We start from the raw sequence: 15,309 nt of genomic DNA on the forward strand, positions 1-15,309 counted from the left end.
TTGATAACTATCTGATGTCGTTCACTTGTTGACCTTTAAAAACAATTAGCGATATTTACTAAAAAAATTAACTTGATAATGAACTGAGAATATTTACTTGTTTATCTTGAAAAACTGTTTACCTTAATAAAGATCTGAGGATATTTAATTGATTATTTTGATGAAGAACAGAGAAAATGTAATTGTTCACCTTAATGAAGAAATAAGAGGAATTACTTGTTTTTTTTATATAAGGGTATGAAGATATTTTGATAGTGAACTGAGGATATTTTAACCTAGTTCTAGCCGTCCATAAATAGCCAAATAGCAATGTAAAACTAGAGGGAAGGCAGTTAGTCATCACCATCCACTGTAAACTCTTAGGCTACTCTATTACCAACGAATAGTGGGATTGACCGTCACACGTGATGTCCTCACGGCTGAAAGGATGAGCATGCTTGGTGTGACGAGAATTCTAACCCGCGACCCTCAAATTACGACTCGAGACCCTTGATAAAGATCTCTGTATATTTATTTTGATCAACAGTTACTGATTTTTACCGGTTTATCTTAATAAAGAAACTGGGGCTACTTGTTTAAATTGATAAAAGAACTGAGAATATCTACAATTTTACCTTGACAAAGAACTGAGGATATTTACAATTTTACCTTGAGAAAGAACTGAGGATATTTATTTGTTTATTTTCGTAAAGAACTAAGGATTACTTTTTGTCTACATAAGGAACTGAGAATATTTACTGGTTTGGCGCGATAAAGAAATGAGGATATTAATTTTGTTTACTTTGATAAAGGTCTAAAAATATTTCCATTTTTTTGTGTAAAAATCTTAATGTTTACCATAGTAATGAACCGAAGATACTCCCTTGTTTATTTTGATAACAAAATGGGAGTATTTACTTCTTATTATAACCAAAGTCTGTAGATATTTATTTGTTTATTTTGAGAAGGAACTAGATATATTTAGCTGTCTACTTTGATAGAAAAATAAGTGTATTATTAACTTGGTTATTTTGACATAGAACTGATGAAATTTACTTGTTTTCTTTTATAAAGGTTGCGGATATTTATTTACCTGTTTATTTTGATAAAATTTAAAGATACGTTTTTCCTTGATAAAGAACTGAGGTTTATTTTTTGGTTAGATAAAATATCGCAAACTCTACATGTGTGTGTGTGTGTGTGTGTGTGTGTGTGTGTGTGTGCTTTCTTATAGCAAAACCACAATGGGATATCTGCTGTGTCCACCGAGGGGGAATTGAATCCCTGATTTTAGCGTTGTAAATCCGAAGACTTACTGCTACCCCAGCAGGGGGCTTGCATGTTGAATGATATTTTCTATGTACAAATTATCGACAAGACGAAATACATAAAATATTGCTTTACACTTAAGGATCGTGATTTTGAATCCCACAAATATCCATTTCTTATGATAGTGTGTTATCCTTTGTGTTATATAAACATCAGCTAGAGTACCCGGCATAGTCCACGATATTAGGGTAATAGTTTTATTCTAAACACACTTTAGCATAAAATGTAATCTACATCCTTTGTTGCTAAGTTACGTGGTATAAAAGCCATTGTTAGAACGCAGTATTTCTAAAACGCATTAGCGTTTCTATATATTAGAAGCTATTAAATAAGGAACAATTTCTTTTCTATGTGGATTCTCGCCATCTTGACTCATGAATAAGATGCACATACACCCACACATGTAGATAAGTAATACCCATGTGCACATTCTCAGGGTTCACTTAGTATGGGTGCACAGTTTCAGGTTTCGGGGTTCTTTGGTTATGGTGCTATAGCAGTCACACACACAGACTCAGAGACACCCCTTTTATTACTGTAGATATGGTCAATATTGGTTTTCGTCTAATGAATTCTGCGATAGGTTACAAATCGTACAACTGTTTCTATGTATTTATTCTTAAAAATGTAATTCTGTATAAAATTAAATATTTTTAATAAAAACATCACAAATGTAGATTATGAGTTCGGCTGTTTAATGAACAAAATACAGAGGTAATAAAACAAAAATATTTACAATAATTGTATATATATCTATATATATATATAAATTAAAGGACTTTTGTCAGAAGATCTGTTCTAAAAACTTAAAAGTTAATAAGCATATTAAAACGTAAATAATACCAAAGAAGCAAATACATTTATTTACAATATATATCTATAGACTTAATATAAGTGTAGTTTAATCTAGACGGTTTACAACAATAATAATCCACAATAATTTAGAAATGCGTTCAAGTCAAGATAATTGCTATATCAGTTATGATGTTTATAACAATAATAAACCACATCAATACGTGAAGGTCGAGAAAATTACAATATATAAACTTGGGTTACGGTTAATATTGAACACTAGTAAACATCTATACCACAACAGCCATTAATAGACTCGCTGCTATTCAGAATGTAAAGAGAAACTTTTCCAAAACATTTTAACGGGCATTAGACCTCATGGTCCCTTGCCCCATGAAAATGGCATCCATTTCTCGATGACTTAATCTTTTTAAATCATAACTTTAACATCTTTAAGTTTTAAATACCATTAAAATATAATACACGCTTGAACCGGTGTTTGTGGTCATGGTATAAATCAGCGACTTATGGTAAAATTAAGAGTAAAATTGGCTTCACTCTCTTTTTCGCGAAAATTCGTAGTTTCGAAGGTAAGAAAAACTATCATAACAGTATACATAACATACATATATAATTGAGCCAGTGACGTTATGAATAAATTAGGCGATATTTAATAATAATAATAATCCACACTTTCCGTACATTAACAACAGTTCAAAATTTAAATGATTCTTGTGTTACAGTGGGGCGTGTACGTGTGTATATTTTCTCATAGCAAAACCACATCGGGTTATTTGCTAAGTCCACTGAGGGAAATCAAACCCTGATTTTAGCATTGTAAATCCATAGACTGTAGCAGAGGGGGACTACACTGGAGCATGTTCGAAACCATTATTAATCCAACAGCTGCCCAAAATCTGTTAATAAATAGCTTTCATTAATTATAAATCTGAAAACATGATGCACTAGTTGCACAAGAAGCTTCATTGAATACAAGTGCTAATATAGTGTGCAAATTATTCATTTCTTGTCAACTTTCATTTAGTTCGTTTACAAAAAGTCAGCACGAAGAAACAATATTGGTTTTGCTCGACGTCATAGTAGAAGATCCAATAAACTGGGTGCAAGTTAAGTCCCTATCTGACGATATTTTACGGTTGTTCTCGTGTGAGTGTTCGGCAGTCAAAGAGTTGGACCCCGTCCCTGTGGTTTTCATGTGGATCTTATTAAATGCTGACTTTGAAATTATAGATCTGAGTTTTTCTTGAAGAGATGTTCGAACCTTCCTAGTACAAGAGAAAGAAACGAAGATGAAGAATCCTTGTAGAGTATTTAAGAAAACAAAGATGTACCATAGACTTTCATAATCAAGGTATCCAGCTAGAAGACCCACAATCCAGGTGAGACCTGTTAGAAGAGCCAATTTTGAATACAAACGAAAGTTCTGTCTAGAAGACTTAATTTGGTTATTAGTTACGTTGGATGAGGTGTTGACAATTATCTTAGCACTACAAACAAAGAAGACTACATTAATAAACATCACTGCACCTAAAGGAGTAACAAAGAAGAAAGTCAAAGCTTTCTTGTGACTAAACCAACAATGGTAGAGTCCAAATCCTGGTTTATATTCATCTGGTATGTTCTTCTGGTGTTCAACCATGACAGTCACTGCCACTAACAGTACCGGAGTCAACCAAGAATAAAAAGAATAGCCCAGGAACCTCCACCACTGTTTTCCTTTCGAAACTCGGAGTTCTCGTGTTGCTCTCAAAAGAGACCTCCACACGTCAAAAGCCAGCACACTCATCCACAAAAAGGACGTGAGGAAGAAATAAAATGTAAGGGTTCCTACAACAGCACATGCTTGAAATGAAAGGACTCCGACTTGTCCAATGATGAAACAGCAATAGGCAGAAATAAGTGAAGCAGCTAACGACACTAAGTTTTTTCCAGATAAATTATGGAGGTCAGGTATCAGGAAGAATATTGAAATATGGAAAATAAGACAGGTGATTGAAATTCCAAGACCTATGATGGTGACGTAACCCATGTAAATTGAAAACTTTTCTGTGTAATCTGTTGTTTTGTTTAGAAAACTGGCACAAATGAAGATCCTGCCTTCTTTAGAAATATAAACAGATTTATTGTAAATTTGACCATACTCTGGTATGTACACGCTTTGGTTGTTTAGAAGAACGTACTCGCCTTCGTTAAGGGAGATTTTGGGACACTGTTGAAAGTCCGATTTGTAGATTGTTGATTGGTTGCGAACGTCTACATTCCAAGGATTTGCGGTTGTCGAAGATAACACGTTAGAATCACTGTCATTTAAATTATTTATTCTTAGATGAGGGTTGCGACTGTTTATGTTAGGTACATCGGTTTGGTCATATTCAGTGACCGAGTTGCTTGATATTTCTTCAGCAGTTGTCGTTCCTGAAGTTTCTATCTCTACACATCGACCATTTCTAGGCTCGAACCCAAAAAAACCACAAACAATATTTCGGCACTTTTTGAAAAATGGATCAAAATGTTCATTTTTTTCACAGTGCATTTCTTTGCCCACAACTTTACCCGAATGGGCATTAACATCAAGCAGAACAGCAAACGATCGAGGAGTAAAAATACGGTTGTGAATTTTCTCTGTGGGTTCTGTGCAATCCAGTTCTAACCCGTTTACATAATTACAGAGAGCGCAGTGACCATTCTTATAGACTCTATCTGGTTTATATAATAAAGCTGTATAAGATCTACATTTATCTTCGATGTCAGATCTGTTCCAATTCCTTGCGCATTCTGAAATCATATTAGGAACACATTGTCTGAGATGATGGGTGAGAGATAGCTTGTTAGGCAAATTGTAAAGTATATTACAACTGTAAAAGATAAGATTGTTGTCATCGTCGTCCAACCAGACGCCCCATCGCGATCCACTGTACTCTAGGTGGTCGATCACGTAGTCTTCTGTTAGATTCTGTCTAGATTGGTTATAAACGTATAAAGATGGACATTCTAGTCGCGGCTTCCACAATATCATGTCTTGGCTACTGTCATCGTTACAGAGGGCGCAGTAGTAGTTACGATATGAGATTCCAGTGATGGGGCTGGTGACCGGAAGTTGGGCTACTGGGTCATCCTGAACATCCGACAGGGTAACTTTTTCACATTTTTTACGGAAAGTCTCACTTCCAGACCACTGTGGTTTACAGACAGCTTTAACATACACACCATCAAACGCACCTAAAGCAACACAGTACCATTGATTTGTAAAGATTTCTTGACTAGCAGGTTTGGCATCAAAACAACAGTCGTTATATTGGACACACTCACTGTCACACTTACAACTTACTGTATTGTTTTTTGTTGCCCCTAAAAATTTTGACAAACACGTATGTGTAGAGAAACAGTAACTGCCCACTTTACTTATTTCGTCATAAGTGACACTGACTGCATTTGTTGTCATGACGGTGTGCAGCATCACCATAGCAATACACAAACTAACCAACATTTTGTTGTTTGGACGAAAGGAAATTATGAATCTGACTGTTTCACCTGGAAATCTTTTATTTATGTTCACTTGTTTCGAAGATGAGCTACAAAAAATAAGGAAAAATAACTTTTATTATTATTTTTAGGACTATTTGAAAAAATTATTCTAAAATTATAATTATAATATAAAGAAGTTCGACAATGATATATGCTGAGAATATTATAAATATGAACAGATGCGTTGCATTATAAATTCACACTAATAGAAAATTTGACCGGATCCATTGCAGTATAGAACGTTAAATATGACAGGCAGTCTAACTTCACAAAATGAGAAAAGATTTGGAAGATATTACACTGAACAGCTAGGTCTACGCGCACACAGTTAATAGGTATTAACCTATTAAGAAGCAAGGAAACCAGACGTGTTCGGACTGTCCACGTACACGAGCTAGAGGTGTTTATTGCACCATTTACCTCTTTTTCACTTATAACGTCACGTGTAAGATGAAACGGATAGCAACTGCCTCGTTTATGGTGACACTTGTGAAGAAAGTTACTTATTTTGTCTTCAGGGCACCGATTTTACACGAGCTTATATGCTACCTAGGAGGACTTAGGTGGACGTTACTTGATTGTTTGTTGTGTATGTTAATCCCTGTGGCTGGGATATAGCTTGAAATATATAATGTAACAAACACACAGTTTATCGCTGTACTTGCAAATATCAGAACAAAACAACGTAAAACATTTTGTACATAGCTTGATCTGACTGAAAATTAATATTAATTTCTAAATACAGTTAGTAGTTTTTAAAACAGGCTTTAGGTAAGTACTGTAATTGTTTAGCAAAGACGTTTCAATTAGGTTTCTTCTTTCCTGAACAGGTATCTCTAGACCAACCAACTTACTCGAGAATGGTCAGGCCAAGCAAATTATACGATTTATATATCACAAGTAAAACCGTTAAATTAAATAAAAATTGCGATATCACAAGAAAGAACTGTTAAGTTAATTAAGAAGTATTACACGGGAAGAATTTTTGTATCAAAAAGGTTTGTAAGGTTTGTTTGAAGTTAAGCACAAATCAACACAAAGGAAAACACACAGTGTATGTAAACATGACTGTCTGAGGGAGGTTCCATTTTAAATGTGTGTGTGTGATTATATAACATTACCTGGAGGAATATGTTGGGGGGGATTCATCAGATAAGTTATTCAAAAAGGCTGTAGATAGTCCATCAGATGACCTGTAACAAGATATAAGCCAGAACATTTACTTATTCACCTTTGAATTTAGACACAAAAAAAATCAAGCTGACATCTAGATTCTCTAAAATGTTATATAAAATTGCATAAAGGTTTTATGACCAAAATTATGTTAAAAATATGTAAATAAATATGTACATGGCCCAAAAATGTGTTTTTTAAACACAACACTATACAATGAATTATCTGTGCTAAATCCACAATGGGTTTGAAACTTGAATTTTAACATTATAAGCCTTTAGACTTAATTACAGATGCAGTAACAAAACAGAGCAAATACCATTAGAACAACATCCTATTTATTATGTACCAGAATATAAGGAGCACAAGACTGATCACAATATTCATAATGTGGCCTAACTAGTGACATGTACAATGGAATTATAATCTCTTTAGACTTGTATTATATATTTCTGTTGATACAACCTAAAGTACTATTTGCCCTACTGCTAACAACAGCACATTTCATGGATGGCTTTATAGGGTGGCCAACTATTACACCAAGATCTCTTTCTTTCATGACACAATTAATGTTATTCCCATCCAGACTGTGCTTGTAATTAAAATTATGATAACCCACATGTATTACATTACATTTATCACAATTAAAATCTATCAGCCATTTATTTGTCCAACTCAATACATGATCTGACTTATCTTGTAAATCAGTAGCATCCTCTACACAGTAAGCAACACCCAAGACCTTGATATCATCTGCAAAGTTAAGTAATTTATTGACTGTTCCTTCATCCGTGTTATTGATGTAGCTCAAAATGATCAAAGATATCAAGACTGAACCCTGATGTACTTCACTTGTAGCACTAATCCAATTTGATTAAATTCCACTTCTAATAGCCCCGTGCTTTCTTCTACCTAATCCTTTTTCTATACAATTTGCTAATTTATCCTCCACATCTACAGAAATACTTTTTTTACAAATCTTTTATATGACAGCTTGTCAAATGCTTTCTAATAACTCAGATACACCAAATATACATTCTAACCCTCATCTGCAAAAAGAGTAACCTTTTACAAGCATGTCAAGAGATTCATAAGGCAAAATTTTTCATCAGTAAAACCCCATTGACATTCCAATAAAATTCTAAACTTTGTTAGATTAATTTGTATAACATCTTTCATCAGACATTTGAACATTCTTTCCACAACTGATGTAAGACTAATACATCTATAATAACTGGGACAATTTTTTCTCTTTCCTTGAAAAGAGGAGTTACATTAGCTAATATCCAATCCATAAACCTTAACAATTTCAATTACCACGTTACTGAATGAAAAATGTAAGATAATACAATAACTTATTGAGAGGTATACAAAAACTTACTTCATCTCAACAGTGACTAGAGTAAATCCATTGTAATCCTTTCCAGTTTTCTGAACATCTTTTAAGTATGAAGCAGCATCCTTCTGACCTGTGACATAATCCACAACGAGATATCCTGAAAGAACTGTTTCATTTTTTTAAGAACTTCGAAAATGTAACATGATATAATAAAGAATTAACATTAGGACATTTTGTATAAATATCATAAAACATTACGTCTTGACTTCTCATGATGTTATTTCAAACTTTTATGAAGACTGGAAGGTATTTGGAGAAGCTTTATTAACCTTCAAATGCTTTTACTATGTTTGTTTGATGTGCACCTTTCCCTTCTGGTAATCCATGTAAAAGCACATTGGAATTGTGTACCTATCTTCTCTATTTCTCCAGTTCAGTGACACTAACATATTAACAAAGATATTTCATTATAACTGCACAACTGTTATTCCAGCTTAATTGGACACTGTGTTTAAATACAAGTGCAACTATAGGCTACCTGAGCTTGATTATTTATTTGAATGTGAAAAAAAAACCTTGTTTGTTTTATTTAAATTAAATTTCTTTTATCTTAGCTAAAAGTAACATTTTTAGCTTTACTATTTCATCATTGTATTTTGATCATTTTCGGATTTTTGATTATGACTGTTACATGTAATCGGAAGGAAATCTTTCCACTGGAAGCAATGATAATATGACACGGGCGAGACTACTGTTAAGTATAGAAGTTCTGCACACATTCTTTTATTTCCACTGTGAATTGAAGTTAACAGTGAGCTTCTACAGTCTCTCTAACACTTTCCTCCACAAGAATACAGAGATCTAGCTCTAGTACCAGGACTGCAGACCTGGACTTTTGTACCAAAAACCCACCTCTCCAACATAACCAACATAAGATCCCTTGGGAACTGACATCCAGCAGATGGTAGGAAGGTGGAGAGCCCAGGAGAGTTTTCCTCTCCAGTCCAAAACTTGGCAGTACTGAAAATTTTCATCCAGTCCACAGGAGGAGGAAGGTACCTAGATTATGCAAGCAAGAATCCACATATCTCATCCAGCTACAACCAATACCAGATCCCATGGGAACTGACATTCAGTAAAAATATGGACTGCTATTTAAGATTGCATCTCCAATCCAAAACATGGCAGTATTGGGAATTCATTGTTCATTCTGTAGTGGAAGGAGGGTACATTCAAAACACATGTGAGAACTTATGTGGCTGATCCTGCTCCAACCATAACACTCACCATAAAGCAAGATCCAAATATGCAATAAAGGCCCCTGTAGAGAAAAATAAAATAAAATAGAGTACTTACCATCTACAGATAAACAGTTACAGAACTGATGATGTCTCACAATGACGTGCAACCAGTGACATGGTAAGGTGATGGATCTGCTTGGAAGGAAAAATAAACACAATGTCACAACTATCAAAAGAGAAGAGAAGAGACGTGGTAAACAAATTAACTGGTAAATTCAACTCAAAAGGGTAATAAGAAAAATATTAAAGGAGAGGTGTGGCAAGGACACATGGGAGGAGATGATTATGAGGATATGCATATTTGTACCAGTCTCACCAATGCCAACTGAGAGCACTGACTGCTCCCAACAGAAGGTGAAGAATAGAAGACCAAAAATGGGGAAGTAGTGTATTGAGAAGAGTGGTAAAAGCATCCAAATTTGGTACACCCCACAAAGCATACAAAACAAAAGGAACAAGATCCAACTGATATCCCACACTCTTCAGCAAGCTCCCTAACAGTCAGACGTCGATTTGCCCGCACCAGGGTGTTGATTTTGTCGACGTGTGGGTCGTCAGTTGACGTGGAAGGACGTCCAGGACGCTCATCATCTTCAATGGACTGTCGACCATCCTTAAAACGTTCATGCCACTTGAAACATGCCGTACGCTTCATAGCAACATCACCGTAAGCCGTGTTAAGCATAGCAAAAGTTTCAGTCGCAGATTTTTCAAGTTTAACACAAAATTTCACAGCAAGTCGTTGCTCCTTCAGGTCATTCATTCTGAAATCCGCCAAACGAAAAAATCGCACTTCACTTAAAACCGCGTAGCTAATACACAAATGAAGATATCTGCAATCGGGAAATGGCGTCGTAATCAGCTGATCTGTGGAAACCTAGCGACACCAAGCGGATTCCACTGGAACCAACTGGAGCCGCGCAATTCAAACAGTCCGCGTATTTTTTTAACAGACCTCGTATATGCATATATACAAAATATACAATTATGTGAATAAAACATTGAGTTTTGGAAACATAAACTGAAAATTCAGATGGAAAATACAACAAACATATATAAAAATAGAAACTAAAAACGCAGTAAGTATATATACCAACAGTGAAAGCTAGATCTGTCATAAACAGGGTTAATAAACACAAATTTTGAATTTATAACAACAACCATAAACAGCAACACAGTACAAATAAATCTTTACATGAAAATACAACAACATATACAGGTATGCATTAGTAATTAAATCCCCAAATATACAAGTTATATACAAACTACAATTACAAATATGAAATTATAAAACTATAGTTTCCAGTTACAAATGAATAAATATAATTACAAAAGGAAATTCGATATACAAACTTAAAAGAAAAAATTAAAATTCAAAGAGTAATTTAAATTAGTTACAACAAAACTATAAATGAACAGTACATGTAATATACAATATGTACCAGTGTTGAATGTAAAAACAAATACTGAAAACGAAAATACAAAAATTTAGAGGATTCAAAAAATACAAATAAACAATAATTATACAAAACACAATCAAGCGTGCACACCAACGAGACGTTTGAGCGCCAAAGGTGATAAAGTTCCCTCGGACTCAGTAACCGATGGTCCGCCACAAGGCAGAGTAACAGTTTGTATCTGGCCTTAGCCATTATCTTAAAGTACGACACTGGAGCCCGCTGAAAAACTAATTGGTTACGGGTAAGTCAGATGACGTACTTAAACACCGATAGAGTGTAGTGGAACGTGATGGTGAGGTAAATAGGAACGCGGGCCGGCACATGATACAATATGGTCCTAGCCGAGATCGAAGGGACACAGAAAAGGCGAGCCACCTTTTTCCATATCACATCCGACGTCAGACAGAGGACTAACATGTGTAGGACAGACCCTACCCGAGTGTGACACAATAGGCATGATTCGGTAACACTGCTATTTGAGACATATAAAGTTCTGTTACCGGTAAGATGTTTTGAACGATGCGCCAGTTGATAGCACGGAAGAGCAAGGTGGTGTTGCTCTATCCTGTGAGTACAGTCCGGGGTAAGCTGACGGTAGGGAGAGCTGGAGTCTGTACGAATATTACGTGACATGGCATGACAACGTCTGATCGCTGCAACAGCGTCAGCATACCAATTGGGAGGATCAAAACACATCAGTTTACTCAGACATGATTGAAACACTAAAATGCCTTAGCCCTGTACCAATCAAGAAACGAACAAGTTGGCTGCAGCGATGATCCTTCTGAGACAGACAGCAGATAGTTGTTAACAAGAAAAGTTTGGTTTGCTTTTGAATTTCGTGCAAAGATAATCAATGGCTATCTGTTCTAGCCATCCCTAATGTAGCAGTATAAGACTAGAAGGAAGGCAGCTAGTCATCATCACTTATGGCCAATTCTTGGGTTACTCATTTACTAACAAATAGTGGGATTGACCGTAAAATTATAATGCTCTCACGGCTGAAAGGGCGAGCATATTTAGTGCGACGGGGATTCGAACCCGTGACCCTCAGATTACGAGTTGAACGCCTTAACCCACCTGGCCATGCTGGGCTACAACAGGAAAAGAGAAAGACACTTGGTCTGAACACAGGGGATGTCTAGTCCTTAATTAATTACAACCAAGACACTACCTCAGATTTACCAATCCACAGGAAAGTGCAGACATGCTGCTCGACAGCTCGTGCACTGCAGTTATTGAGAGGAAGAATTGCGCCAAGATACCATATCAAAGGGAGAATCCTCCTACTACCTCTGCCTTGCCAAACAAGTTAGCAGGGCTGTAATGATAATTTTGAACTGCCGAACTGACACGTTGCACCATCTCCCCAAAGCAATTTGAGGACTTGCAAAGAAGTGAATCCCAAAACATTTAACGGTAGAGGAAGTCCATGCCAAACCAAATGGAGTGTCTGGATGAGGCCTATTTGCCTAACCATCGAATCCTAGACTTCGTGTAGTTGAGTAGGACTTCACTGGCTTGAGAGTACTTGTTGACAATTGGTAGTGGTGACCCAAAGGATGTTTGGTTCTCTAGACATAGGTTCACATCATCTGCTTGGCTAACATACTTAACTGACACCCCTCCTGGGAAAGGAAGGCCACATACTAAAACCGAGTGGTACAGATAAGAGAGCAGGCAGTCTATCACCAATGAGTAGAGAGATGGTGATAATTCACATCCTTGAAGAGCACCCTGACAGATGTTAAATGGACTGTCAAGTATCCATATATTAAGAGCCTGCTCAAAGAAACGACACAAAAAGTGCAGAGATGTTCCTGTCCATAATGGAACAAGTCACGTGGAAGCACCAGGTTTTGTTGGATACTTCCACCCTGCACAGCACACGTCTGAGTGACAGGGAGCAGGTTTGGCATAAAAAATCTCAAACGGGCAGACAGAACTTTAGATACAATATTTGAGTCCGCATTCAGGACTGATTTTAATTTAATATATTCTTTGTATTTTTTTTATATTCTTTAATTTATTACTCTTTATATTTTTTCATTTACTATTTTTTATATTTTGCAATTTATTATTTTCTTTCTGTTTTATAACTTTTTATATTTTGTTTATATTTTTAAAGTTTTATTTTATACATTTTCTTTATATTTTAAATGTATATTCTTGATGTTTTTAACACCCCTAGTGGCTCAGTAGTATGTCTGCAGACTTACAATGCCAAAAACTGGCTTTCAATATCCATGGTGGACAGAACACAGGTAGCCCCTTGTGTAGCTTTTTGCTTAATTCCAAACAACATTATGTTTTTAATTTATTATTTTCTTTATATTTATCCATTTATTATTTCTTTTATATTTTAATTAATTATTGTCTCTATATTTTTCATTTATTATTTTCTTTATACTTTTAATTTATTATTTTCCATTTATTATTTCTTTTATATTTTAATTTTATTGTCTCTATATTTTTATTATTTTAATTTATTTATTATTTCCTTTACACTTTTGATGCTTTACATTTTTAATGTATTCTTTTCTTTATATTTTCAATTTAGTATTTCTTATATTTTCTTTATGTTTTCTAATTTATTATTTCTATACATTCTTATATTTTAAATTTATTATTTGATTTATATTTATTATTTTTATTGTATTATATTTAATGTACATTTTATATTTTTATAATTTATTATTTTTCTTATATATTTACTATACTACTTTATTTATATTTCTCACCTATTTTACTTTTATTTTTTACTTCATTATTTTCTTTATATTTTTAATTAATTTATTATAATTTTTATATCTCATTTATATTTTATAATTTAATATTTACTTTATATTTTAATTTACTTTTCTTATTATCTTATATTTTTCATTTATTACCTATTATATTACTTTATTTTTAACTTATCATTTCCTTTATATTTTAAAATATAAATTGTTATAATTTCATTTTAACTTTTAATTTGTTATTTTTATATTTTCTTTATATTTTTCAATTTATTATTATTTTTAGATTTTTAATGTATTGTTTTCTTTATATTTTATAATATTTATTTTGTGATTACTTTTAATTTTTAATTTATTATCTTTTAGATTTTCAATGTATTATTTTCTTTATATTTTTAATTTTATTATTTTTATAATACATTTTTATAATTTATTCTTTTTATATTTTCAACGTATTATTTTTATATTTTTAAATTTATTATTTTTATACTTTATCTATATTTTGTAACTTAATTTCTTTATATATTTAAATTATTATTTTCTTTATATTTTTTAATTTATAATTTACTCTTCATTGTAAATGTATTATTTTTTATATTTTAAATTCATTTTTGTCTTTATATTTTTAATTTTGTTTATATTTTAATTTATTATTTTTATATTTTCTTTATGCTTTCTAATTATTATTTTATAGTATCTTATATTTTTCATCTATCATTCTTCCATTTTATTTATATTTTCAGTTCATTAATTTTTATATTTTATTCATATTGTTTAATTTATTTTTTATATTATCTTATATTTTGTAATTTCTTATTTTTAATATTTTCTTTACATTTTTATATCATTAAATTCTTTATATTTGTAACTTATTACTTCCTTTACACTTTGCCCCCTGCTTGTACAGTGGAATGTCTATGGATTTACAACACTAAAATCAGGGGTTTGATTCCCCTCAAAGGGCTCAGCAGATAGCCTCATCTGGTTTTGCTATAAGAAAACACACAAACAGACCTTTATACTTATTATTCTCTTTGTATTTTTAATTTATCAATTTATTTTTATTTTTAATTTATTTTCAAATTTATAACTTTTTAATATTATTAATTTATTTTTTCTTGTTATTTTTGACCTGCATGACCTGGTGATGAAGGCACTCAACTCATAAACTTAGGTTCACATGTTCTAATCCTTGTCAGACAAACTTGCTTACCCTTTCAGCCCTAGGCGCATTATAATGTTATAATCAATCCCACCATTCATTAGTAAAAGAATAGACCAAGAGTTGGCTGTGGGTGGTGATGACGAGTTGCCTTCCCTATATTCTTACACAGCAAAATTAGACAGCTAGCACATATAACCTTCAATTAGCTTTGCAAAAAACTAAAAACAATTATTTGTATTTTTAACGTATTATTTTTATATTCATTAATTTTAACTTATTATTTTTATAAATTTTAATTTAATTTTTCTTTAATTTATTATTTTCTTTATATTCTTATATTAGTATTTTTGATATTTATAATCTATTATTTTCTTCATATTTTAATGTATTATTTTATTTATATTTTTTGCTATTTTTAATTTTCTGTATTTTGATATTTTAAAATTTATTTTCTTTATATTGAATAATATATTTTTATACTTTCTTT

At 32.9% G+C, this 15,309-nt stretch overlaps 1 protein-coding gene across 1 annotated transcript; it reads right to left on the minus strand.

Annotated features, from left to right (window-relative positions):
* Positions 1–1,982: 1,982 nt before the first annotated feature.
* Positions 1,983–6,580, minus strand: LOC143237341 (uncharacterized). The gene has a single exon (XM_076476484.1). The coding sequence runs from the start codon at positions 5,606–5,608 to the stop codon at positions 3,161–3,163; it is 2,448 nt and encodes an 815-aa protein (XP_076332599.1). The 5' UTR covers positions 5,609–6,580; the 3' UTR covers positions 1,983–3,160.
* Between the last annotated feature and the right edge of the window lie 8,729 nt (positions 6,581–15,309).

Source organism: Tachypleus tridentatus, chromosome 13 (genome assembly GCF_004210375.1).
Source record: "Tachypleus tridentatus isolate NWPU-2018 chromosome 13, ASM421037v1, whole genome shotgun sequence".
In the NCBI taxonomy this organism is placed as follows: Eukaryota; Metazoa; Arthropoda; class Merostomata; order Xiphosura; family Limulidae; genus Tachypleus; species Tachypleus tridentatus.

Excerpts from the sequence above, each read along its gene's own strand:
- LOC143237341 (XM_076476484.1), bottom strand. The coding sequence starts at position 5,608 with ATGTTGGTTAGTTTGTGTATTGCTATGGTGATGCTGCACACCGTCATG.